At 51.2% G+C, this 25,388-nt stretch overlaps 1 protein-coding gene across 5 annotated transcripts in view; it reads right to left on the reverse strand.

The window, feature by feature from the left end:
• BCL2L11 (BCL2 like 11) overlaps positions 1 to 25,154 on the reverse strand; it is a 68,981-nt gene extending 43,827 nt beyond the window's left edge. For 2 of the 5 annotated variants that reach the window (XM_040267541.1, XM_040267539.1), the window contains exons 1-2: positions 22,038 to 25,154; positions 19,024 to 19,418 (exon numbers count right to left, since the gene is read on the reverse strand). In XM_040267541.1, the coding sequence (XP_040123475.1) occupies positions 19,024 to 19,405 (382 nt within the window). In that variant the 5' untranslated portion in view covers positions 19,406 to 19,418; positions 22,038 to 25,154. Of the gene's footprint in view, positions 1 to 19,023; positions 19,419 to 20,394; positions 20,536 to 22,037 lie in introns of those variants that run through there. The other 3 variants (XM_040267542.1, XM_040267543.1, XM_040267540.1) reach the window with 3 other exon arrangements.
• Positions 25,155 to 25,388: the final 234 nt, after the last annotated feature.

The following is a 25,388-nucleotide window of genomic DNA, read 5'->3' on the forward strand; positions in this document are numbered from 1 at the left end:
AACCCTGTAATTTTATTTATGCACTTAAAGTTTATCAAGGCCATGTGCTAAGTGAAGCGCTTAGCTGTTAATGCAGATATATGGTGACTGATAACACACTCGAAGGATGAGGTATAATGAAAGCTTCCCACTTAAAACAAATTCACAAAAGCCAGCTGCCTCTTCTTATCCCACATCGTATCAAGAGAGAAAACATCACACCTCAATTCCAGACACTGTTTTGCATAATCACAAGGACGGAATCATTGTGTTTGGACATTTGATGGTTTAAGTATTTGGCCTCAAAACACATGTCTGTCTCAGTTGGGCTGTCTGATTCCTCTCCCCTAGAAAATTCACAAAGCTCCTGTGTCTAGAAGACACATTGATGCCGAACGCGGGGCCGGGGGCGGGGAGGAATCCCTCCAAGGGACACAGGCGAACACAGCCCCAAAGCCTTTTGTAGAAAAGCGTTAGTCACTCAGCCCTGTCCGACTCTGTGACTCCATGGACTGTAGCCCGCCAGGCTCCTCTGTCCATGGAATTCTCCAGGCAAGAGTACTGGAGTGGTTGCCATTCCCTTCTCCAGGGGATCTTCCCAACCCAGGGATCAAACCCAGGTCTCCTGCATTGCAGGCAGATTCTTTACCACCTGAGCCACCAGGGAAGCACTTTTTATAGAAAATCCCATGATAAAAAGAAACACTGTAAGAATTGAACCCTGCGTAAAAAATAAGAAAAACAAAAGGCTCAAGTGAGCAGAGAATTTGATTGGTGTGATGAGTAGTCCATCAGAAAGATGGTTGGAGCCCAAGTTCCTTCATCCATGGACCAGCCTGTATCAACCCCACTGAAGGCACCACCTAACCTCTACATGACAAGGCAATTCCCGGGGTGGAGGTGGTGATCCTAAGGCCTCCTCTGCAAACCACAAAATGTCCTGTCAATGGCTGTGCCACGTCCCCATGCAGGACAAGAATGGAAGCTGATCACTGCTCTACTGCTCTGTGGGCTCAGATCCTGGCTGCAGTAGTCTGGCTGCCCCTGGGCATCCGAGGTGGCACTAGTGGTGAATAACTTGCCTTCCAATGCAGGAGACATAGAGACGCGGGTTTGATCCCTGGGTCAGGAAAATCCCCTGGAGGAGGAAACGGCAACCCACTCCAGTATTCTTGCCTGGTGAATCTGACGGACAGAGCCTGGTGGGCTACAGTCCATGGGGTTGCAAAGAGTCGGATAAGACTGAAGTGACTTAGCACGAGCTTAGAAACCCAATGTGCAACACCGATTACTCCAGTTCAGCGTAGCCTCCACCAACCAACCCCCTACAGTGCTCCTCTGACCACTGCAGACTGGCTGCGACGCCCTCCCGTTTCAGGAGGACACAGGTCCCCAGCCAGGTGGAGAGACCTGCCCCGGGGACTGCACAACATCAGAAGAAGGATCAAGACTGGCCTGGGTCACTTGCTGGAAGTGTCCACTCCAACACTTCCTTCCTACCAACTATTAGAAATAAGGACCTGAGAGAGCATGAAGCATGGCTGGTGTGTGCGTCAGGCTTCCCTTCCAGAAGGAACCCAGTTCTAAGCTTCCAAGGCTTCCAGTGACAGAATCCATGTGACAGGAGACAGGGAATCTCAGACACTCATCCACGCTTTAAGTATCAGCAAACTCTCTTTAAACTGACAAGTGTACGTGCTTGTGCTCCATATCACCACAGTTCCTTAGGCTGGCAAGTTGTTTTGACCAGTTTAGCTGAATTTATACTCACTGCAGGCTTCCCTGGGGGCTCAACAGTAAAGAATCTGCCTGCAATGCAGAAGTGGCAGGTTCGATTCCTAGGTCAGGAAGATCCCCTGGAGAAGGGCACGGCTACCCACTCTAGCATTTTTGCCTGAAGAATCCCATGGACAGAGGAGCTTGGTGGACTACAGTCCACGGGGTCAACAAGTAGTCAGACACCAATGAGCAACTACACACCCCCAGAGGTCTAAATTCAAACATTTACTAAGATAGCATGGATCCAGAATTCAATTCCAGACTACCCTGCATTAAGAAATTTCTCAAAGGAGGAAAAACCAGACAATAAACAAGAAACGTTTAGTCTCTCCCCAAGCACTTATTCCACAGAAAACTCACCTAAACTAAGGCTGTCAAGTGTGGCTCATCCCATACTCGCCCCCCACCCCCCACCCACTCCAAGACACACATCTGCAAGAGAAAACCAAGTCCCTACCACCCAAGCAAGTTGCTGCGAAAAGTCGCAGGTCACTCACTGAACCGATAAATCGCTTACATCCAAACGTTTTAGGAACTGGAGAGGGACGCATGCTCTGGTCTAGGAACGGGACTTATTTGGGGGGAAAAAAGTCCCCAGAGCAACTCAGCTGAGCAGCCTCATGTCGAACCAGTCTTTTTACCATACACCCTCGTGGGCTGAAATGTTTTTTTTTTTTTAAGAAATTTTAGCTCCAAAACCATTTTCACGCCTAAGGAAGGGCCGCAAAGCCCAAACTAAAGGAAGTGTTGCATCCTGTGCAGAGTGCCAGGTTCAAGGCTCTGGGTCCAGGACAAGACAGGGCCGCAGGCAGCCCTCCCCCATCAGCCTGCGGGCACACGTGGCCAGGCAGCCCTTCTTAGGAGCCGGTCGGCTCACCACTGGTTAAACCCTCGTGAACCACCGGGATCTGATCCAGGGTTGCAAACAGAGGAAACGCAAAGTGAATGTGGGGTTACCATAGGACGCCGGGGACACCAACTCACTCTAAGCAAATACTTAAACCCACGAAGGCCTAGCCTCTTACACACTGGGCTTCAACCTGTCCTCCCAGGAACAGGTCAGCTCACAGCGTGTAAACAAAAAGTTCTCAAGGGTTCATGACTCATTCACTCAGAAGTAAAAACCAAAATTTAACAATGGCCAAGAAGCAGAATTTGCACAGGGAAAAGGGAAAAAAAGCTATTTTAAAATTCTCAATTCTATTCATGTGCGTGCACTGAGTCATTTCAGTTGTGTCTGACTCTGTGGGGCCCCGTGGACTGTAGCCCACCAGGCTCCTCTGTCCACGGGATTCTCTAGGCAAAAACACTACAGTGGGTTGCCATTTCCTACTCCAGGAGATATTCCCGACCCAGGGATTGAACCCATGTCTCTTACGTCTCCGGCACTGGCTGATGTATTCTTTACCACTGGCATCACTGGTGAGCCCCACGTACAGACCAGGGGCACCCACCACAGGCTTCATCTCTCCTGAGATAAGCAGGCCAGTGGCTGGGTTCTCTCTCCAATGAGCGTATTTCACTGCCTCCATTGCCGTGAACTGCCCACAACACACTAACGATCATGCGTGTGCATGTGTGTTTGTGCCTGGGCGCATGTGTACTGGCCCTGCTGCTCTCCGTCCCTTAGCAGGTAATGACTTTCACAGACAGGCTTCCTGAACCTGGGAAGGAACCCAAGTGTCTCCCATCTCCTGCACTGGCAGGCAGGTTCTCTACCAATAGCACCACAATTCTATTCAGCCAATGACTACGGCTAACGTTAAAACAGTGAGCAAAATACCTCTTATTTTGAAAAAAGTTGCAATAACTTCTAACTGCAGGAAAAAGCAGTTCAAGCCTGTCTTAAGTGTCCAGATCTTTCTTTCTCCAAATACACGTCTTGAGCTACAGTCAAGTTTCTGCCTAAGCCAATAGGCCATCCCTTTCAGGTGTCCCTGACACAGACCTGGTTCCAACAGAGCCGGTGCAGTGGGGGTTTCCAGATGTTTCTCCATGGTCCAAATATCTGCCAAGGTTCTTCTCACAGTGATGTGCAGGTTCATGGGCAGGTCAAGGGTGATTTGGACCTCCCTTGCCCTCCCAGGCCACTTCCTAGAAAAGATTTTCTTTCCTTTTTTGCTTGTTTGTTCTGGGGCCTGGCAGGGTTAGAATTACAGCTCATTTCCAGATAAACTGACTTCCCTGTGGGTTTCCTGAAGTCCTAAAATGACAGCTCCTTCCCATGGAAAGGAGGAAGGAATGTTTCATTCTGTCATGCTCAGGGTCCTGCCGGAGCCTCGACAGTCCCTGAGCAAGGAAAACAGTGACCAAGTCCCTGCCAGCTGCTCTCTGCCCAGGAGCTTATACAAAAGCCCTCAGCTCTTGGGATGTGAGCACTTCTGTCTCCATCTGATGGAGGAGGAAATCGAAGCTCTAAGAGACAAACAGGTCTGCCCAGGTTACTCATGGGGCTGAGAACAGCTGGGTACCACCGAGACCCCACTTCAGACCCATGTGCAGCCCTGAGGCCGGAAGGCAGTCCTACAGGTGCCCAATCAACGCTAACCCTGCCAGCCGGAGCTCTTACACTGTGACTCAGGTGGCACCAGGGGCAAAGAATCTGCTTGCCAATGCAGGAGACCTAGGTTTGACCCCTGGGCTGGGAAGATCCCCTGGTGAAGGGCATGGCAATCTAGTCAAGAATCCTTGCCTGGAGAATCCCATGGACAGAGGAGCCTAGTGGGCTAGAGTCCCTGGGGTCGCAGGGAGTCAGACACGATTGAAGCAACCGAGCAAGCACACACTCACTTTGCTAAAATAAAAGGGAGACCCCCAAAGAGAACATTAGGAGGCGAATGTCCACCTGGAGTACTTGTGATGAGCCAAAAGCTTCATCTCACCTGGATGAAGTCTTTACCAACATAAGGGATGGGGCTGTTAATACTAAGCCATACAAGTTAGCGCTGAATTACACACGCCATAGTGACAAGCTGCTGGTCAAAAGGCCAGAAGTGAAGGTTCAAATTTTTTTAAAAAATCTTTTTTAATTTAAAATCAAAAAAAATCTTTTTAAGATTTTTTTTTTTGATGTGAGCCATTTTAAAAGTCTTTAATGAATCTGTTATAATATTACTTCTGTTTTATGCTGGTTTTTTTGCCCTGAGGCATGTGCGATCTTATCAAACCCACACCCCACCCTTCCCCCACCCCCACATTGGAAGGCAAAGTCTTAACTACTGGGTTGCCAGGGAAATCCCCCCTCAAAATTTAAATATATACATTATGCATCAATTATATTATAAATGCTAGTCATGATGATTTTCCAAATACCAAAAAAAAAAGGTAAGAAGGTTAAGACCACCTGTGAGTTGAATACAGAAATTTTCACTATTAACATTTTGATGTATTTTTCTTCTAATCTTTTTGTTATGCTTGTAAATTGCTTGAACACAAAATCACGTGCTATGGGGTACATGTTCATGTCGTGCATAAAATTCACCTCCAGTGTGATGTACATGGAGGTGGGCCTTTACAGGGTTATCAGGTCATGAGGGTGGAGTCTTCGTGAGTACAGTTAGTGCCCTTAGAAGAAGGGGTCGAGGAGCTAGCTTCCTGTCTTCCCACCTCGTGACTCAGGAGCCACCTAGAAGCCTGGAAGAGGGTCGTCGGAGCCTGATCGTGCCAACACCTGGGTCTCAGACTTCAGCTTCCAGAGCTTCAGACAGAGGTTCATTATCAAAGCCACCCAACCTACAGTGCTTTTGTTACAGCAGCACAAACTGACGGTAACACTAGGGTGTCATCCAGAACTCTAACTCTGTAAAGCTTAACATTACGCCAGGAGCATTTCCCGCACGATTAGTCTTTCTAACACCTTTATGGAGACAGCTTCCCAAGCACAGCCCAGGGATGTGGAGGAACGGAGAGGTTTTCCTATACCATGAGTACTGCCAATAGTTTTCCGGCTGGTGTAAAGAACGCCGTGAGGAACGCTCTGCACATACGTTTCCGCCAGCATCTCCTGTGGAAGGAAGGACTGTCAGGCCCTCTTCTGTGCCCACTGAGCAGGGTCTGCAGGCAGGCGGGTGACACAGGGCTCACAGCCCAGTGCCCAACACAGCACAGCACAGGTCTCTAAGGACAGACGTTTGCTTTGTGTCCGCAAGAACTCCACAGACCAGGAAAGCAGCCTAAGGCCACGTGCCCTGGCCCAGGTCCTGCCCACTGACGTGAACGACCAGAGGACAGTGACGGCAGGGTGGAGTGGCTGGGAGTCCGTCTCGGGAGGAGTATGTCGAGGCTGAGGCTGACCCAACGAAGCAAAAGCAAACACCGCTGGACTCTGGTGTGGGCAGTGGGGGTCCATGGGGAGTCCTGCCCAGAACGGGGGGGGTGACCACAAACCAGGAGTGTGTGGACACTCAGGCACCGGACAAGTGCTCTGAATCACTGGTTTGAAAAGTAGGTCAGGAAACACTGTGTCAGATGGTCTAGCATTCAACTGGCAATTATGTGCCTATGTAGATCTAGAAATCTAACACCGCCAAGGTCCTAGATATTAACTAAGACAAATCAATGGATGATTGATCTTCTTCCTGCTTTACAGTAGAGTCCAGTCATTCCAACAACTACAGGACTTACCATTTTCCTTAATGAGAAGTTCCTTTGCAGCATGTGCTGCCAAACTTGAGTTACCCATAAATTTTCAGGCAGTGCGTATGAGGGGGGCCCGCTGGGTACCCATGGAGGGTACGCTACCAGAGGGATTACAAGACTGAACACTGCAGTTAGTATCTGAAAAACATGTCAAGGATTACTGTTCAGTCTCTTCCGACACGAAAAGCCTATTATCCCATATAGAGTAAAAATAAAGGGCGAAAGACACGATTTCTCAAATGTAGTAGTACTGGGTTGGCCGAAAAATTAGTTTGGGTTTTTCCATTAAGATGTTACGGAAAAACCTGAATGAACTTTTTAGCCAACCCAGTACTTTGCAACCAGAGCCAGTCAACATCAGTCGTGAGCACTTGGTGAAAAGAAAATAAAGGTTTCTAGTTCCATGAAGGTGGGGGTCTCCCTGTTCTCTGAGATCCTCCTTTTTCACAACTAAAAACCCTGGATTTTAACAAGCAAGCACAGGGTCTTCCCTGGCGGCTCAGTAGTAAAGAATCCACCTGCCGATGCAGGGGACATCAGTTTGACCCCTGGTCTGGGAAGAGGCCACATGTGGTGCAGCAACTAAGCCCGTGCGCCACAACTAACGGGCCTGTGCTCTAGAGCCCGGGCATCAGTCGAAACTACTGAGGCCCTCTCACCCTAGAGCCTGTTCTCTGCAGTAAGTGAAGCCAAAGCAACAAGCAATCCACATACTGCAACCAAGAGCAGCCTCCGCTCACGGCAACTAGAGAAAAGGTGTGTGCAGCTGTGAAGACTCATCACAGCCAAAAAGAAACACACAATAAAATTAACAAAATAAATAAAACAAGCACAGAGGACTGAGCAGGAAATGAGAGTGGGCTCCCTGGGGACCATGGGGTTTGAGGAATGACGGGGGGGGGGGGGGGGGTGACTCTCCTGGATCCTCCGATTACCCTCCATACCCCCAGCCGCAGCACTGCAGACGCCTGCAATGCAATCTCCAACAGGCAGAGAAAAAACACAGCAAGGAGAGCCTGTCTGCCTGAGCCTAAGGCCTGGGGGATGGGGGTCCCCCAGAGCAAAGTCTCTTAGCTACGCCCACCCTACTGCAGCTGAGCACTGCACGCCACCCATCCCCCACCCAGCAGGCGTGCTCCCTGCTCTGCAACCATCCAGGCGGTGCGGCAGGTTAGGTGGGGAGCTGGCCTCCTAGGTGATGCCCAGAGGAAACAAGATGCTATGGTCCCACCCTGGGGGCCTCACGGAGAGCTGACCCTGCTGTTGTTTAGTAGCTAAGTCGTGCCCCACCCTTCGTGACCCCGTGGACTGCAGCCTACCAGGCTACTCTGTCCTCCACTGGCTCCTGGAGTTCGCTGACCCGCCACTCTGACTAAGCAGCACGGAAGCAGTTAACAGGCTGGGTGAGTCGCCACTACCCATGTGCGTGTGAACACACACACACATACAGTAACAGGCTGGGTGAGTCGCCACTACCCACGTGCGTGTGAGTACACATACACACACACTAACAGGCTGGATGAGTCACCACTACCCACGTGCATGTGAGCACACACACACACACACACACAGAGTAACAGGCTGGGTGAGTCGCCACTACCCATGTGCCTGTGAGCGCGCACGCGCGCACACACACACACACACACACACACACAGAGTAACAGGCTGGGTGAGTCGCCACTACCCATGTGCGTGTGAGTGCACGCACACACACGCACACACACACACACAGTAACAGGCTGGGTGAGTCACCACTACCCACGTGTGTGTGAGCACACACACACACACACACAGTAACAGGCTGGGTGAGTCGCCACTACCCATGTGCATGTGAGCACACACACACACACACACACGCATGCATGCATACTGTCTGTGGGCCCAGCCCCCACCTCCACCTAATGCTGATGAGCAATGAGACAGAACAAGTCAGAGTGAGTCACCCTTACCTGTGGCAGGGGGCGGGCTAGCGGGAAGCTGAACCTGCCCAGCCCCTGGCAGCAGTAAGACTGAAGGAGGCAGCAGGCATCCAAGCCTTAAGAGTCAGCAGGACCCGGTGGGTCACCAGGTCTCCACAGCCACCCAGCAGGAAGGGGGAACCAGACGTGGCAGGCAGAGCTGGCGTTCGCCCCCCTCCAGCCTCCACTGGTGTCAACAGGGAGCAGAGAGGAGCTGTGCCTTGGCCCCCCCGCTGCGGAAACAAGGCCTGCAAGGGCCGAGGGAGCGTCTGCCTCCAGTGGGGCTCCGTGAAGCCGCACAGTCAGTGCCCTGCTGCGCTGGGAAGGGATCTGAAGGGATCTGAACGTCCACTCCCCCAGCCCCGGCAGGAGCCTGCAAAATCTTAGAACTGAAAAATACATTTAGAGTAAAAAAGCACTGGATAGGTAGGACCAACAATAAGAGTGGAAGTGACAGATGAGAGTTGGCTGACATGAAGCTGATCAACAGAATTTCATCAGAAGAGAGAGGGTACGTGATGAAAAATGAACAGCCGTCTCAGGGACCTGTGAGACCCCAACACAACACTAATATTCTCCTACAGGAGTCCCACAAGAGGCAGGAAGGGACTGGGAAAGTATCCAAAAATGTAACGGCTAAAAACTTCCCGAACTTGGCACAAAACATCAAATCACAGATTTAAGAAGCAGAGTGAATCTCAAAAGAGATAAGCCTAAAAAATCCAAGCCACATTAAATTTCTAGAAGCTAAACACAAGGAAAACCTCCAGAAGTAGCCAGACAGAAATGACACATCACTTATAGGAAAACAACTCAAGTGACAAAGGATTTCTCACCTACAACCATGAAGGTCAGGAGGAAATGACATGTTTTTCAAGCACTAAAAAAAAAAAAAAAACACCAACAGCTATCAACCACAAATTCTATATCCAGTGAAGATATCCTCTGGGGTGGAGGGGAAATAGATTCTCAGACAAAAGAAAACTAATGATTGTTGCTAGCAGGCCTGTCATTGAAGAATGATAAAAGAAGTCCTCTAAATAGGAAGGAAATGATAATGCTCTTGGGACTTCAGAAAGGAAAGAACATTAGGAAGGGGAAAAAATGGAGGTACATATAATAAACTAGCCAACTTTTCAGGAGTTTAAGTTATATTTGATGGTCAAAGCAAAAACAATAATAATAATAGTGTCATCTGACATAGTACTCAGTGTATATGGAAGAAATACTTTAAGACATTTAAAAATCAGGGCAGAGACTTCCCTGGTGGTCCAGTGGTTATTAATCTGCTTTCCAATGCAGGAAACACAGGTTCGATCCGTAGTCAGGGAACTAAGGTCTCCTATGCTGTGGGGCAATTAAGCCCACATACCACAACTATGGACCCCGTGTGATCTGGAGCTTGTGTATCACAACTAGAGAAGCCTGAGCACCTCAACAAAAAGTCCCACATGCTGCAACTAAAACGCAGAAATAAACTGAAAAAATTTAAAGAAATAATAAAATAAAATAAAAAACGGCAGGATAAAGGGCCCTAAAAGGAAGAAGTAAAGTACCTATGCTGAGCTGAAGCCGTGAAACAGTGGTGTCACTGAGAGTGGCAGATGATAATAAGTTACAAGTTACACATGTATAGTGTAACACCAGAGCAAATATGACGGCTTCCCCAGCGGCTCAGCGGTTAAGAGTCACTTGCAATGCAGGACACTGGGGTTCGACTTCTGCGTCAGGAAGATCCCCTGGAGGAGGACACAGCAACTGACTCCAGTATTCTTGCCTAAAAAGCTCCACAGACAGAGGAGCCTGGTGGGCTACAGTCCATGGGGTCACAAAGAGTCAGACGCGACTTAGGCAACTGAGCGCGCAGGGCAGTATATGTAAAATGACTACCAAAAAAAAGAGAGAAAACCAAGATAGAATTGTAAAAAGTGCTCAAATAATTCTTAGTAAGACTGAAAAAAAAAGCAACACAAAAAACGGAAGAAACAGAAGGAGAGTCAGCTGGCAGACTCAAGCTGTAACAAACACATCAGCAGCTACCCTAAACGCAAACAGTCTTAGCACACAGCTGAGAAGAGAATGGGGGGGAAGAAGCAGTGTCGTCTAAAGAGGCACTGCGTACAAAAAAAACCATACTGCAGATACAAACACTGCTAATATCTTTTACAAAAAGCAGGAGTGGCTATATGAATACCTGATAAAGCAGACGTCACAGCAATGACAGGAGGATCAATCTAACAGGAAGACATAATTCAAAATGTGCTTACACCGAACAGTGCCTTGCAGTATATGGAAGAAAGTCTGACAGATACGAAAGGAGAAACAGACAAATCCACTAGTATAGTCGGGGACTTCAACACTGTACTCTGAGCAACTGACAGGGCAGCCAGACAGAAACTCAGAAAAGATACAGAGGCGCCAACAGCACGAGCAGCTGAGAAGATTGAATGGACAAATACATACTGACACACCATCCCACAGCAGCAGGAGACAAACGCCCCAGCCCACAGGCACTCATGGGCCATTCCCCAAACAGACCACGTCTTGACCCACAAAACAAACCCCAACAAATTTAAAAGAACTGGATTCATTCAGAGTGTGTTCTCTGACCATATTGGAATCATACAAGAAAACATCAGAAAGACAAGACGATCTTCGAGTACTTGGAAATGAAACAACACATGTCTAAATAGTCTAGGGTCAGAGGGTCAAAGGAAATAACACATAAGTCAATGAAAATGAAAACAGAATATATCAAAACATGTGGGATACAGTTAAAGCAGGGAAGAAAGGAAATTTATGACACTAAATGCTTGCAGTAGAGAAAAGGGACCACTACTCTTAAATTCCTACCCTCAAGAAATTAGAAAAAACAAAACAGACACAAAGTAAACAGCAGAATGATAAAATAACAGAATTGAAGACAGGAAAATAATAGCGGAAAGTAAATGAAACCAAAGGCTGGTTTAAAAAAAAAAACAAAACAAACTCTAGAAAGACTAAAAAATCCAGAAAGATTAAAAAATAAGAAAATACAAATATTTGGATGCACGCTCTGTTGTGATAGCCCATTTCATTCCTGATATTGGTAATTTATAGTTTTCTATAAGTTATAACCAGGACTGAGACTAAAACAATTTTGGAAAATTGCATACTCTGGCAAACTGTTTGGCAGTTTCTTAAAAAACACTAAACTACCACCTGACCCAGCAATTGCATTTCTGGACATTTACCCCAGAGAACTGATGAAGACTCACATTCACACACAAACCTGTACAGGAACAGTTCTGTTGTCGTGGCGAATGGCCATCTCATAGGAGGGCGGACAGAGACAAACAGACGTGAAAAACCATTGAGTACCACCAGCACTCCAGTATTCTTGCCTGGAGAATCCCGGGGACGGGGTAGCCTGGTGGGCTGCCGTCTGTGGGGTCGCACGGAGTCGGGCACGCCTGAGCGACTCAGCAGCAGCAGCAGCGTTCCAGTGAGCTGTCAGCATGCACGCATCAGGTAGTAGCCAGGCTGGCAGCGAGGCAGTGGCTTAAAAATGAAGGCCGGTGTCCATGGCCTTCAACTGAAAGCTGCCCAAAGACATACCAGAGGGCACAGGTTGACTTTTCACTTGCATGCATTGGAGAAGGAAATGGCAACCCACTCCAGTATTCTTGCCTGGAGAATCCCAGGGACGGGGGAGCCTGGTGGGCTGCCGTCTATGGGGATGCACAGAGTCGGACACAACTGAAGCGACTTAGCAGCAGCAGCAGCAGCGAGCTGGCAAATGCCCCCAAGTTCCAGCTATGCCAGGTCCCTGCCAGAGCCTGCCAACAGCCAATGTCCTTCAACAGGCCAACAGGGAAACGGAGGCACGTGCAATACACACAGCGTCCTGGGTGGACCTCAGTGGTTTCATGCTGAGTGAAAAGAGCCAAGTTCAAAGAGCCACTTACAGTATGACTCTACTCTGATAGCATACTTAAAAGGACAGAAGTACAGACATGCCACTCAGATTCATGGCTGTTGGGGGTTAGGGAGCAGGAGGAAGGTGGCTGTGACTATAAAAATGTGCAAGAGAAACCAACGGATGAAATTCTTCTGGATCCAGACCGTCCCGGGGATCACTCAAACCTACACATCTGATAAAATGTCACAGAACATACTCCCACGCACACAAAGGGAGTCCATGTGAAGCTGCTGAAATTTACATAAGGCAGTGGGGTTCTAAAATGTCACGTGCTGGCTATGATGTTGCGGCTGTGTTAGTCACTCAGCCGTGTCTGACTCTTTGCGACCCCTGACTCTTTTCGACCCCATGGACTGTAGCACGCCAGACTCCTCTGTCCATGGAATTCCCCAGGCAAGAATACTTAAGTGGGTTGCCATTTCCTTCTCCAGGGGATCTTCCCGACCAAAGGATCGAACCCACGTCTCCTGCATGGCAGGCAGATTCTCTACTGTCTGAGCTGCCAGGAAGTCGCTGTGCTATTTAAACAAGATGCTGCCACTGTGGTAAGTTGGGTAAAGGATACCTAGGACCTCTGTCATTCTCTTACAACTGCAGGTCAATCTATTTTCACCTCAAAGATTTTGGGTTTTTTAATAGATGTAACTTAAAAATGTGTAGAAAGCTGTAACTTACTAAGTTGTTCGGAACCAGTGAAGAAGCTGTTCCCTCTCTGTCATCACTTTCTGGCCCCACACAGGACACAGTAATACAAACTACCTGTTTCTCTTGGTGTCTGAACGAGAGACCTTGGGGTTTGGAGGCCAGAACCAAGTCTTCAGCAAAGAAAACCATCATCAGGATTTGTGGGCAGACTTATGGTGCCCAAGGAACCAAACCACTCCACCTTCCACCTTCTCAAAACCTGCATGGATCACAGAGTTTAAAGAGGTGAAACAAAACCGATATTTACATTTGCCTGGAGAGTAGATCTTACAAAGCTCATCGGATGTTTAAGATGCTTACAAGATTAGGGTGATTACTTTCACTCATCTAAGTCAACAAAAGTAACCAAAGGAATAAGTTCCATGGAAATGAAATGCTTTGAGAGGAAGAGTCAGGTCTGGCTGCTAAAGCACCAAGCTGTGTCCAGCTCTCTCATCTGCAAGGCCAACCCATTCCAACCCATTCTGTTAGAGCCGAATGCTAGCCACAGACCTAATCTGACTTTTTTCTAGTAGTCCCACTTAAAGAAGTAAAAAGAAACTGGTAAGGGTAATATTAAAAACTACTTAATGCCCAACAAATATACGAAAAGATGCTCAACGTGACTAACCATTAGGGAGCTGCGAATCTAAACCACAAGGAGTTATCACCTGACTCCTGTTAAAATGGCTATTGTCAAAAAAAGATAACAGATGCTGGTCGAGGATGCAGAGAAAAGGAATACTGATGGTGGGAACGTAGATCAGTGCAGCCACTGTGGAAGACAGTTATCAGTTCAGTTCAGTTGCTCCGTCTTGGCCGACTCTCTGCGACCCCATGAATCGCAGCACGCCAGGCCTCCCTGTCCATCACCAACTCCCGGAGTTCACTCAGACTCACGTCCATCGAGTCAGTGACGCCATCCAGCCATCTCATCCTCTGTCGTCCCCTTCTCCTCCTGCCCCCAATCCCTCCCAGCATCAGAGTCTTTTCCAATGAGTCAGCTCTTCGCATGAGGTGGCCAAAGTACTGGAGTTTCAGCTTCAGCATCATTCCTTCCAAAGAAATCCCAGGGCTGATCTCCTTCAGAATGGACTGGCTGGATCTCCTTGCAGTTCAAGGGACTCTCAAGAGTCTTCTCCAACACCACAGTTCAAAAGCATCAATTCTTCAGCGCTCAGCCTTCTTCACAGTCCAGCTCTCACATCCATACATGACCACTGGAAAAACCATAGCCTTGACTAGACGGACCTTAGATGGCAAAGTAATGTCTCTGCTTTTGAATATGCTCTCTAGGTTGGTCATTAACTTTTCTTCCAAGGAGTAAGCGTCTTTTAATTTCATGGCTGCAGTCACCATCTGCAGTGATTCTGGAGCCCAAAAAAAGAAAGTCTGAGACTGTTTCCACTGTTTCCCCATCTATTTCCCCTGAAGTGATGGGACCAGATGCCATGATCTTCGTTTTCTGAATGTTCCTTAAAAAACTGAAAATAGATCTACTGTAGGACCCAGCCATCCCACTTTGGGGTATGTATCTGAAAGAATGGAAAGCAAGATCTCAAACAGAAATATGCACATCCATGTTCACAACAGTATTATCCACAACAGCAAAGAGATGAAAGCAACCCAATGTTCACCAACAAATGAATGGGTAAAGAAAATGTGGTTTATACATACAACGGAGTCTGATTCAGCCTCAAAAAGGAAGGAAATCTGCTTCATGGACTACAATGTGGATGACTCCTCAGGACATTATGCTAAATGAGATAAGCCAGTCAGAAAAAGTCAAGTTCTGTGTAATTCCACTCACTGCTGCTGCTGCTGCTAAGTCACTTCAGTCGTGTCCGACTCTGTGTGTGACCCCACAGACGGCAGCCCAACAGGCTCCCCCATCCCTGGGGTTCTCCACTCACATGAGGTACCTAACTAGAGTCATCAAGAGTCACACAGAAGGTAGGATGGCGGCTGCCAAGAGCTGGGTGGGAGAGAGAAACGGGGAGGTGCTTTAACGGCTACCAAACTTCAGCTGTGTATGACGAGAAAGCTCTAAGAACCGGCTACACAGCTCAACATGACTACAGAGTATTCTCAGAAACAGTGAAGACGGTACGTTTTGTGTTTATTATGATAAAGAAATATAGAATTTAACCCACTATATTCAAAACATCTCAGCATACAATTCATACAAAAGACTGAGGCATTTTACTTTCTTTCTTCCACGCTAAACCCACAAACCGCAGCGCTCCCGGACACTGAGTGATTGACCTCTCGGCTGCACTGGCCCTACGGCAACAGCACGATGCCCCCGGGCGGCTTCCCCGCTGGGCCTGTGCTCCCGCCACCATACCTGTCTCTCCTGCAGGACACACCTGGCAGCTGGATCTAAATAACAAAACCGATTTTTTGACAGGCGTGGGCAAGGTCATCCTCCTGCAGAGACTTTTTGGGAAACCTTATTTGTCCCTGGTCAGCTCTCTGGAAAGGCAAAGCTTGAATGACTCTGAACATCCTCTAAGCACCCCCTCCTCCTCTCCAGGTCTCATCAGGACCTTCAGGATGTCATGTCCCCACTCTGAGATCTCACAGTTTAAAAGAGGGGCCAGCTACCAGCTATAAGGATCGCAGGCACAAGATGCTGAGGGATGGACTTGAAGAACAACTCAATTAACTCCCACCAATGGATTCTAATGCACCAGGAACAAGTATAACATTTACCACAAAAAGTATGGGAGCTGTTAATAACCAGCATTCACCTATACTCAGCCTTTCTGAGCTCTGATTTGCAACTGCTTAGACTTCATCTTCAAAGCATATGAACTTGTACAGAATTTAGTGCATATCTGAATCAAACACATCCATGGCATAAGCACACTCTCCAGAAAAGGCCCTCTGCAAATCAACACCTCTGTTGGTGATTCTGATGAGAATACACAGCTCACTAATTTAAGATAGCATTTGCCAAGGTCAATCCTCCCAGGGGGTAAAGAATAAAATTTGGTAAAAATGAAAAAACTGTCTCTCTTACAAATATTTTTTGAAGGTATCTTTAGAAAAATTGAGGACGAAGAAGACAATGGAAAGACATTTATAGCTCAAACATCTGTTGTATATCTTAGACAAGACTTTACATTCTCAGGACAAAATCACAACATACAGGCTTTCCACCTCATCTCTCAGCAGAAAGCTGTTCTGTGGCCAAAGGAAGCCCTAAGGAAGGACCTCTTTCTAACCTCCCATTTGTGCTGCTGCTGGCTGAAAGCAGTCATAATGACCTCTTTGTGAAAAATGTACTTTGCAACAAATCATCAGAAGCTTCATTGAACATCTTAATGGGTATGGCTGAGCAAGGAGTGCTCCTCATGGCCATGCTGAGAGAACACAAGTTGATCAAATCACCACACTGAAGTGGTCCCCAGGCACTGAAGTATTTTAAGAACAGCCAGGAAAAAAAGTTTCGGACTACGAAAGATGCAAGTTCTATTCTTTAACACACTCACAATCTTAATCCCCTCCCTCCATCAGTAACTCACTCCAATCCCAATATATCTCCCAAGAACTTAATACTGAAAACTTGATGCATTATCTTCAGACAAACCCCTCCAAACTTATCATTTAATCCTGTGCATTAACCTCTAACTTATCACACCAACCTATGGGAATGCGGTTAATACTATAAAATTACACCTCAGGATCCATTATTTTATATTTCACAGGTAAAACCATAACTTCGCTTAATAATTTAGATTGTGATCTCGCTAAAGCTCTACATCTGTCATCTCAAGTAACGGTGCTTACCTTATAACTAGCTTGCTAAACATCACCAGAAAAAGCACTCATGCCCATCCCTACTTAAACAAAAACACAAAACTATCACACCCACTATTCCTGGTTGAAGGAGGAATATTCCAGGCAATGATAAACTATTTCCATGCACTAAGCTACCTGCAGAAACTGATTCAAAGGTCTGCAGGGGGAATCTAGAATAGTTTCTGAAGGATCCTCAAAAAAAAAAAAAAGCATGGGGTTTTTAAACATCCACAAGCTTCCCTGGTGGCTCGGATGGCAATGGATCTGCCTACAATGCAGGAAACATGGGCTCTATCCTGAGTCGGGAAGATCCCTAGAGAAGGCAAAGGCTCTCACTCCAATATTCTTGCCTAGAGAACTCCACGGACAGAGGAGCCTGGCAGGGCTACAGTCCATGGGGTCACCAAGAGTCAGACACGACTGAGCAACTAACACTTTTCACATTTTCATTTAAACATGTACACTGTAAAACCACATTAACTCATTTAGTAACTCATTAGGTACCTATAAATGTTCTTACAGTCAAGAGCATTTTCAAGGGCAAAAAAACATATGCAAACACCAATGCCTTCTAAGGCTGAAATGAACTCGGGAAAAGCGTAACTACAATAATAATAAAACTTCCAGTTCCTTTCCCTAAGGAAGGGGTCCTAATAAATCAACTCTCAGCATTCAGCAGGAGATGAGCAGCCAACACGTATAGCTGATGGTGTTTTTGTCATATGTCTGTCACTTCCCAGGTGTGCCCAACTTCTGAGGTTCTTTCTAATTTTGCAACGTGGGGACAGACCTGCACGGCTTATCCTACTGAAGATCTTCTAGACAGAGCTCTGTGGTATTTGCAAAACTAAGATTTGTCATTGCGGTCCAGCAGTCACATGTCTACCCTGATGATTTCATCTTAATTAGCTTTTGACATGGTGTCACCTATGTTTTAAACAGAACCTATGCTGGATTTCTTAATCCTTAATGCTGCCAACTTACTTATATCTCAACACAGGAGAACTAATCTGGATAAATGGTAAGTGAGATTCTGGTGAATCCTAATCAAAATAAGAACCTTTTCCACTACTGAAGAGCAATGATTTGAACCAACCCATATACCTCCTGATTATTAAACCTTTTCCACTACTGAAGAACAGTGATTTGAACTAACCCATGTACCCACTGATTAGGGTGGCTAGAACTGCATATACTCAAAGTCACATGCGGGAAGCTCAACTGGTCAAATCAAGCCCACAGATGTTTTTATGTGGCTTGTACCGTGCTTTCAAAGTTCTAAATGAGTTACACTTGTTTAATAAGCAGATTACAGACATCAAGCTCTGCATTCTCAGACTATCTGGCCTGGAGGAAAACCTCCAGGGGATCTTCCTCACCCAGGTATCAAACCTGGGTCTCCTGCATTGCCGTCAGATTCTTGACCATCTGAGCCACCAGGGAAGCCCCTTCACATAGGAAAACCTACCAGCTGGAGACCACGCAGCCGCACAGCTACACCTGGGGGCACCCAAATGGACAAGGGCAAGTGCTCTTCTAGCTGGCACGTGCTCCTTCCCTCTGTCAGGGCCCTCACCAAAGGGACTGCCAGACTTTTCTGGGCATCATGCTTGCCACTCCTCCTTCAGACTCTAGACTGCCTTTAACCCCTGAAATAAAATTCCACCATCTAATCTTGTTAGTACTACATCCAAACCCCTAACCCCTAGAAAACAAAAGAAGTCTAAAGAGAAATCTAAGTAGAAAACAAACTATTTTCATGGTTCTATGGTGGGAAGGCAGATATGAACTAGTTCATCTTTATAAAAATATCATTTTTTAAAATGATGAGCTTCTCATCTCTTTCTCCACAGTTTTGGTTAGATTCTCACCCTATCTGCCGTAACTGATTGTGGAGTCCCTTTCAAATGGAATGTCATTCATGAGTACATCTTAAGGTGTATCTTAAGCATGCAGCCGTTAAGACACTTTATGAAGGCACCGTGCGGTATGATACGTGATACATACTCCCCAACAGGGTGATGCATGGACATCAACTCACTGCTGCCACAAAACTTAGCAACATGCTTTTTAAAATGTTGGTTGGATGTTTTACTTGACATGTGCTCCATTCCCAACAGAACATGAAACCAATCAGTAAAAGGAGTCTGAACAGGAGGCTGCTCTAAGCACACCCAGGCATGCACAGTCGCCCCCCTCCACCCCGGTACTGCTTACCCATTGCACTGAGATAATGGTTGAAGGCCTGGCAAGGAGGGCTTGGGGTCTGTGTGGATTTGTCACAACTCATGGGTGCCGGGCTCCTGTCTGTGTCAAAAGAGAAATACCCGCTGGAGGACCGAGACAGCAAGGAGGATCTTCTCACGAAGATGAAGAGCGGGGACCTGGTAGCGAAAGGGCCGGGGCTGGCCGGTGGGGCCAGCGGGCCCTGCGGGCTGCCTTGGGGGCAGCGGTCCCCTTCTCCTTCAGGATTACCTTGCCGCTCTGTCTGTAAAGAGGTGGGGGCCCCTGGTCTGAGCTGAGGAGGCCTCTCGGCAGGCTGCAATTGTCCACCTTCTCTGTCACACTCAGAACTTACATCGGAAGGTTGCTTTGCCATTTGGTCTTTTTTTCTGCAAGGAAAATTAAAACTAGGGTTATCTTAAGCAAAGTAACAATTACAACGAATACCTGAATAGGCAAACTTCCACCTCTTCATGACAAATTCTTAGAATTAACACCCAATACTTTAACATTGTTAAAGTCATTACTAATAGAGTAGTTCTCCATAAGACCTTCCAAAATAATAGAAATAACCTTAAAAATAAAGGTATCATTTTTTTTGGGGGGGGCGTGAAGTGGGGAGAGGGACTAAACTTCCAGCCTCCAAACAAAATAGCAACAATGTCAATTACTCCTGGAACCGGTGCTGTAACACACACACACGTTTTAGCAGAGGCTGCTTGTTTGAGATCTATTGACAAGTGTTCTTTGCCCAGGGCCCACTAGAATAAGTCAGAAACTCCCCGCGGGCTCTGATTTCCCCGGATCAGATACAACACTGGAGCCCAGGAGCGGGCGCAGATGCAGCGATTGCAGGCGGCTGGCCGCGTTCCCCACTCCGGCCCCATTGTTCTGCCGAAAGTGCTGAGGACAGCAAGTCTGGGGAAGGTTTGGCAAGGGCCGTCAGTCGTAGTAAGTGCGTCACAATAGAGTTTGTAACTCAGCGCGGCTCGGCTCGGCCCCGGCTCTCCGCCCGCCCGCAGTCCCTCCCGCTCCCGGTCCGCGCGCCCCTCCTCCCGCGGTGAGGGGCGGGCGGGGGCGCGGGCAGCGCGCCACACCGAACCCGACAGAACTTCTCCGCGGTACACCCGCGCTGTTGGGTGCACATCTCCGAATGGGAAGAAGGTCCCCCAAGCCGGCTCCTGGCGACCCCAGCCAAATCCACAAGTAACTCCGCACGCTGAGCGGCATCAGGGCGCGCGGCTCCCGCACCCCCGAAACCCTCCCTTCCTAAGGCAATCAGGCCGAAATTCACGTCCGCCCCTTCCCTTCCGAGTCGCGTCCGAGCCCGGGCCCCGCGGCGCCCAGCCCGCGCCCTTCGCCGACCTGGAACCCCCCGACAGTCCACACGAAGGCGGCGCGGGAAACAAAGCCCGAGACTCGCGCTCTGAGCTCCCCGGGCAGCGCAGAGCCTGCAAATCGCCGTCCGCCCGCCGCCGCCGCGCTCCGCCGGGCAGCCGAGGGCTCCGCGCGCCTCGCCTGTGGCCCGCGCTGCCCCGGCCGCAGCAGCCGGGAACATCCTCCGCCTCCTCCCGCTCCTCCCCTCGCGCACTGCGCCCGCCGCCGCCGGCACCGCCGACCTCCCCGCGCCGCCGGCGCCGGGTGCCCGCGCTCCCAATTGGCCCTCGCGCGGTCGCTCGGAGCCGCAGCCAATCGGTGGCGGCGGCGGGGGCGGCGCCTGCCAACAGGCCGCCGAAGGCGAGGCGATTGTTGACAAACTCGCCTCCGAACGCGGCTCGGGCCCTGACTGCGGCGGGAGCGGCGGCGGAGGTTTCCGGGGCCTCTGGGCCTGGGGCTGTCCAGCCAAACCTGCCCCTCCCCTCCGTCAGTCCTGGCGCCGCGCCCGCCTCTGCAGCTCCCGCCGCCCCCAAGAGCCGGTCACCTGGAGACAAAACAGGACCCGCAGAGCCGGCCCCAGACTCCAGCCCCGGCCGCCGACCCCAGTGCAGGCCCGCTGGGGTGGGCACCCTAAAGGCCACCCTCTCCCCAGCCGAAGCCCCCATCCTCCTCCGACTTCCTCCCTCTTTCTCCCCATGCGCCACGGGACACGCATCAAATGGCCACCGATGCGCACACCCGCGACCACTGACAAGAAATATATCCACACCCCCATCGCCGGGGTCCAGTGGGCATTCCACTACCTGCGCCAACCCCGAGTAACAGGCCCCCGAGGGCACGGTACCGCCAGCCAGCCAGCCAGCACTGCGAGTGGATCGAGCGGCGAGTGAGCACACCCGAATCGCTAAGAGGATCGGGCCCCACGGACCGGGCCGGTCCTACAGCCAGCGGCTCGTCCACCGCGTGCCCCGGCGGTCGGGGAAGGCCCTCTTGTCTCTGGCTGTCTGTGGATCTTGCGTCTGGCATCGTCCGCAGAGCGCCCGCAGACGGGGCAGGACCCCCAAAACGTCCCAGAGAGAGGACGAACGCAGCAGCAGCCCAACACTTCGGCCTGAATGAGTAAAAAGAAAAGCCGAGTCCCGTCAGTTTAATCACCGTCGCTGTTCCATAAATCCTTCACAACGAGCCTGCGTCCCCCAAAAAAGCCGAGACGCGAAACCGGCTGCTATCTCGCGGCCGCTACTCAGGACCCGTCGGACCTGGCGGGCGGGCGAGACTTTACGGGCGGGCGGTCAGCCTGGTCCGGCGCGGCTGTCCCCAGCTCCCCAGTCAGCGCGGGGCGCACGCGCTGCCTCCCCCAGTCGGCCCGGAGAGGCTTCACCATCCCGGTGCGCCGCATCCCCGCCCGAGCCGTTAAGTGCTCGCAGCCTCAGTGCGGACGACCCTCCCCTGCCTGCGGCTCGAACTCGACCCGCACCGGTGACCGCCTCCCACCCGACAACACGCGGGACGAGGACGCGCGCCTCTAACCGCACGTGCGCGGGAAGCGGGCTGGAGGTGGCGCCGTGCTGGCTCCCGCGGCAATCTTCCATCCGTACCCGGCCTGCTCCCCGGGACTCGAAAGTATTTACCTTGCGTTTCTCAGTTCGTGAATTAGGGTCAGACATTGGGGGGCGAGGGCCAAGGGAACGGCACCGAGGCGGTGGTACCGGCTGCGGCGGCGGCGGCGAGAGCGAGGCTAACCCAAGCAGCCTGAAACGGTGCTGGCCGCAGAGGGCAGGGTACGCAGGGCGGTAGCGAGAATCCGAGGACCGCGGCGACGACGGCGAAGTGGGACAGAACGCTCCTGCAGGACCGAGACCTGGCGGCTGCTCGGAGCGAAGTGAAACCTGCGCGCCTCTGCTGCCCAGCTCAGGCTGGCGGCCCCAGGTCCGGGCCCAATCACCGTGGGCTCCGCCCCCGCTAAGTCCCGCCCGGCGCGCGGGCTGGCAAGCCCCGCCCCCGCGGCGCCGCGGCCGCCCGCGCGTGCAGGCTCGGACAGGTAAAGGAGGGGGCGTCCCCGCCGACTTCCCCGCTGCGCGCGCCGCCGGCCCTGCCCCTGCCGGGCGTGTTTACCCGGGAGACTTGGGCTACGGACTGCTCTGCGCGCCCCCATCCCCCATCCCAAAGTGCACTCTCTCCTCCCCACACCCTCCGCAATTCACTGGTGGCCAAGGCGTGCGAGTGGAACAGAGGGGGCGCTCCGGGCACACTCTGAGCCAGGCCCGGCCTCTGCCGCCCGCAGAAAGCCTCAAGAGGCGCCCCTGAGCCTTGGCTCTGCCTCGGGAGTTTCCCTTCTGAGCTGTCCTGGGGCAGGCGCCGAGACTGGGTGGGTCCTCGGGAACGCGCAGGTCCAAGGGTGAGAGGGGTGTCTCTTTAGTTCTCCTCCCTTCCAGATGAGGGGGCTCCGCGCTGGACCCCCATCTGCCGACTGCTCATCTTCCTCTCTCTCGCCTAACGCGGTACTCTTAGGCGCCCTCTCTAAAGCCACCCCAAGCTGCATCCAGCTTTTCTACCGCGCCAAATCTCCCCTGGTAAGAGGTAAAGCCTGTAATGAGAAAAGGACCCAGGGCAGCCCCGCTGCGAGACTGGGAGTGAGCGCTGAGCAGGTGAAATAGGGAAATGAAAAAATCTTTAAAGATCCTTTTAAGAAAATAGGACTGGGAAGAGTCATGGCCTCCAGATGGGAGATAGGATGGTGCCTCCACTTGGCTGGGTCCTCGAGAATTGTTGGGCTCTCAGAGAACCGTCCAGGAATGGTCCCCTGGCGTGTTAAGGTCAGAGAAGGCAGCGCCGAGAGCGCAGCAGGGAGAGCGCAATATACCCCTACCCGTCCTCCCTGCGGGTCTCCGTCCCCTTGTCTTTAGAGTCCGAAGCCCCACTCCACTCCTTCCCCGAAGACCAAGTCTGTGAACGCCGTGGTCCGCACGCCTACGGCCCTTTCAATACGCATCCTGCATCCCCACCTCCGCCCTTCCCTGGGCTCCCCTAGTTTTGAGACGCCCGCAGCCGGAGTAGTGGAGGGCAAATCGGTTAGGAGATGGAACATCCCGCCGCGGGAGAGATCAGGCTAGATGGATTACAGACTCAATTTAGGGGCCTCCCTAACCCGAACCCCAGATGAGTGCCTCGGTGCAGAGAAGCAAATCAGCGAGGAATGATCCCGCCGTCTAGCCACCTTGGTCAGTTTTTATGTTTTATAAGCAAATGCGGAACATTAACAGCACAGCCCCAGGTTTGTTTTCTCAGCGCATCCTCCCGCGAGTCCTGAGAGAGGTGAAGGAGGCCGAGGGGCTGGAGGACTCGCGCCGGGCTCCACCCCGGGATTTCGCTGCAGGAGGGAAAGGACGCGCGCGGGTGGCCGCAGCTTGGAACTGCCATCAGTGGCTAACAGGTGGCGGCCGCAGGCAAACTCTGCGCCTTAACCTCCTATCGCGGCACTCGGGGAAAAGAGACCAACCTTCTGTGCCCGCGAGGAGCCCCAAACCCGCTGCGCGCCCGAGTGCTCCGCGCTCTCCGTGGGGTTGGACGATGAAGACAGGGACCGGAAAAGAACCACACAGAAGAAACCCCGATGGTTGTTTTTTGCTTCTGTGCAGCTCCGCCGCCCCCGCGTCGTCTGCTCTGGTGACCCTGTGAACACTTTAAAAAAAAAAAAAAAAAAAGGAGTCGGAGAAAGCAGCCGGCTACATGCTCTTATTTGGGCCACAAGCAGGCGGTCGGCTTGGAGGTGGCAGTTCGCGCAACCCAGACTGTGCTGAGGAGCTTCGACCAAGCGCCTGACGTCGGGGTGACGGCGTACCCTTCACGCCCTCTCCCGCAGAGCCCCAGCCTAGGGGAGGGCGGGTAGGTGCGAGGTCTTGGCTCCCGTCCTGTGGACAGAAGCAGAGCGGCGTCCCCTTCTGCCTCCGCGAGATGTGGAGAGGGAAAACGGAGGGCATAGACTGAAAGCAAGAGTGAAGTCGGGCGACATCTATGGCCCTCGCTGGAACCACAGGCGTGTCTCTCCACGTCCCGAAACCAACTTCACTACAGCGGATCACCTCGCTCAGCTCCCCGTGCTCTGCAAGCTGCAGGAACCTTCCCGACGCCTTATTTCATTACGAAACTGTATCTCTGTCTGTGCTCTTCTCAAGAACACATTACACTTTAATTTGGTAAAAATGTTTCCGAGCTTCGTCTGGCGGTCGGTCCGGAAGCTGCCAGCCTGGAGGGACACGCCCGGGTTCATGCTTTGCCCAGAGCAAGATTCCAGGTTCACACTCCCCTCCCGGCTCCTGTGTGTCCTCGCAGGGCGCCCCGCCCCGCTCCCCGCCCCCCGGGTGGGGGCTGGGAAAGCGTCACTTGCTGAATGGAACCTTTGCCTACGGGCGTTTCATTTTTAGACGTTTATTTTTCATCCAGCACCACAGTCTTCCCAAATCACTGGGAACCTGAATCACCACTAGCAGCGGGAGACCTTGGATGGCAACCGGCTCTGCAGCGCGCCCAAAGGAAAGCCCACTCGGTGTAGTGCCCTAGGCGGCAGAGGGCCTGGCCCAGCGAGTCGGGGTTACTTGGGGGAGGATAAAAGGCCGCGTTCCGGATCGGAAATGGGGCTGCCGCCTCCCAACAGCCTAGTGGCCTGGCCAGCCTCAGCGGGAACCCCATTCCATGACCGAAATCCCTGAGGGCTGCGGCGCAGCGCGTGCCAGCCGGCCTCGGGCCCCAGCTCCAGGCGTCTGAGAAGCATTCTGGCAGCTGCGGGCGGGCCACCACCCTGGCCGCCCCACCCGCTTACAGCTTGGCTCCCAGCTTGGGCCACGGAGACCGCGCTCTTTCCCCGGCCAGGGAATGCTGTGGTGCTGGGTACAAAACCCAGGCGGCCTTCGGGTTGGCAATTCCAGCGATCGGTGCGTGGAGGGAGGCGTGTGAGATGTTAAAGGCAGAGATCACCCTTAGGG

The sequence above is a fragment of the Oryx dammah genome, unplaced genomic scaffold (genome assembly GCF_014754425.2).
Source record: "Oryx dammah isolate SB20612 unplaced genomic scaffold, SCBI_Odam_1.1 HiC_scaffold_25, whole genome shotgun sequence".
In the NCBI taxonomy this organism is placed as follows: domain Eukaryota; kingdom Metazoa; phylum Chordata; class Mammalia; order Artiodactyla; family Bovidae; genus Oryx; species Oryx dammah.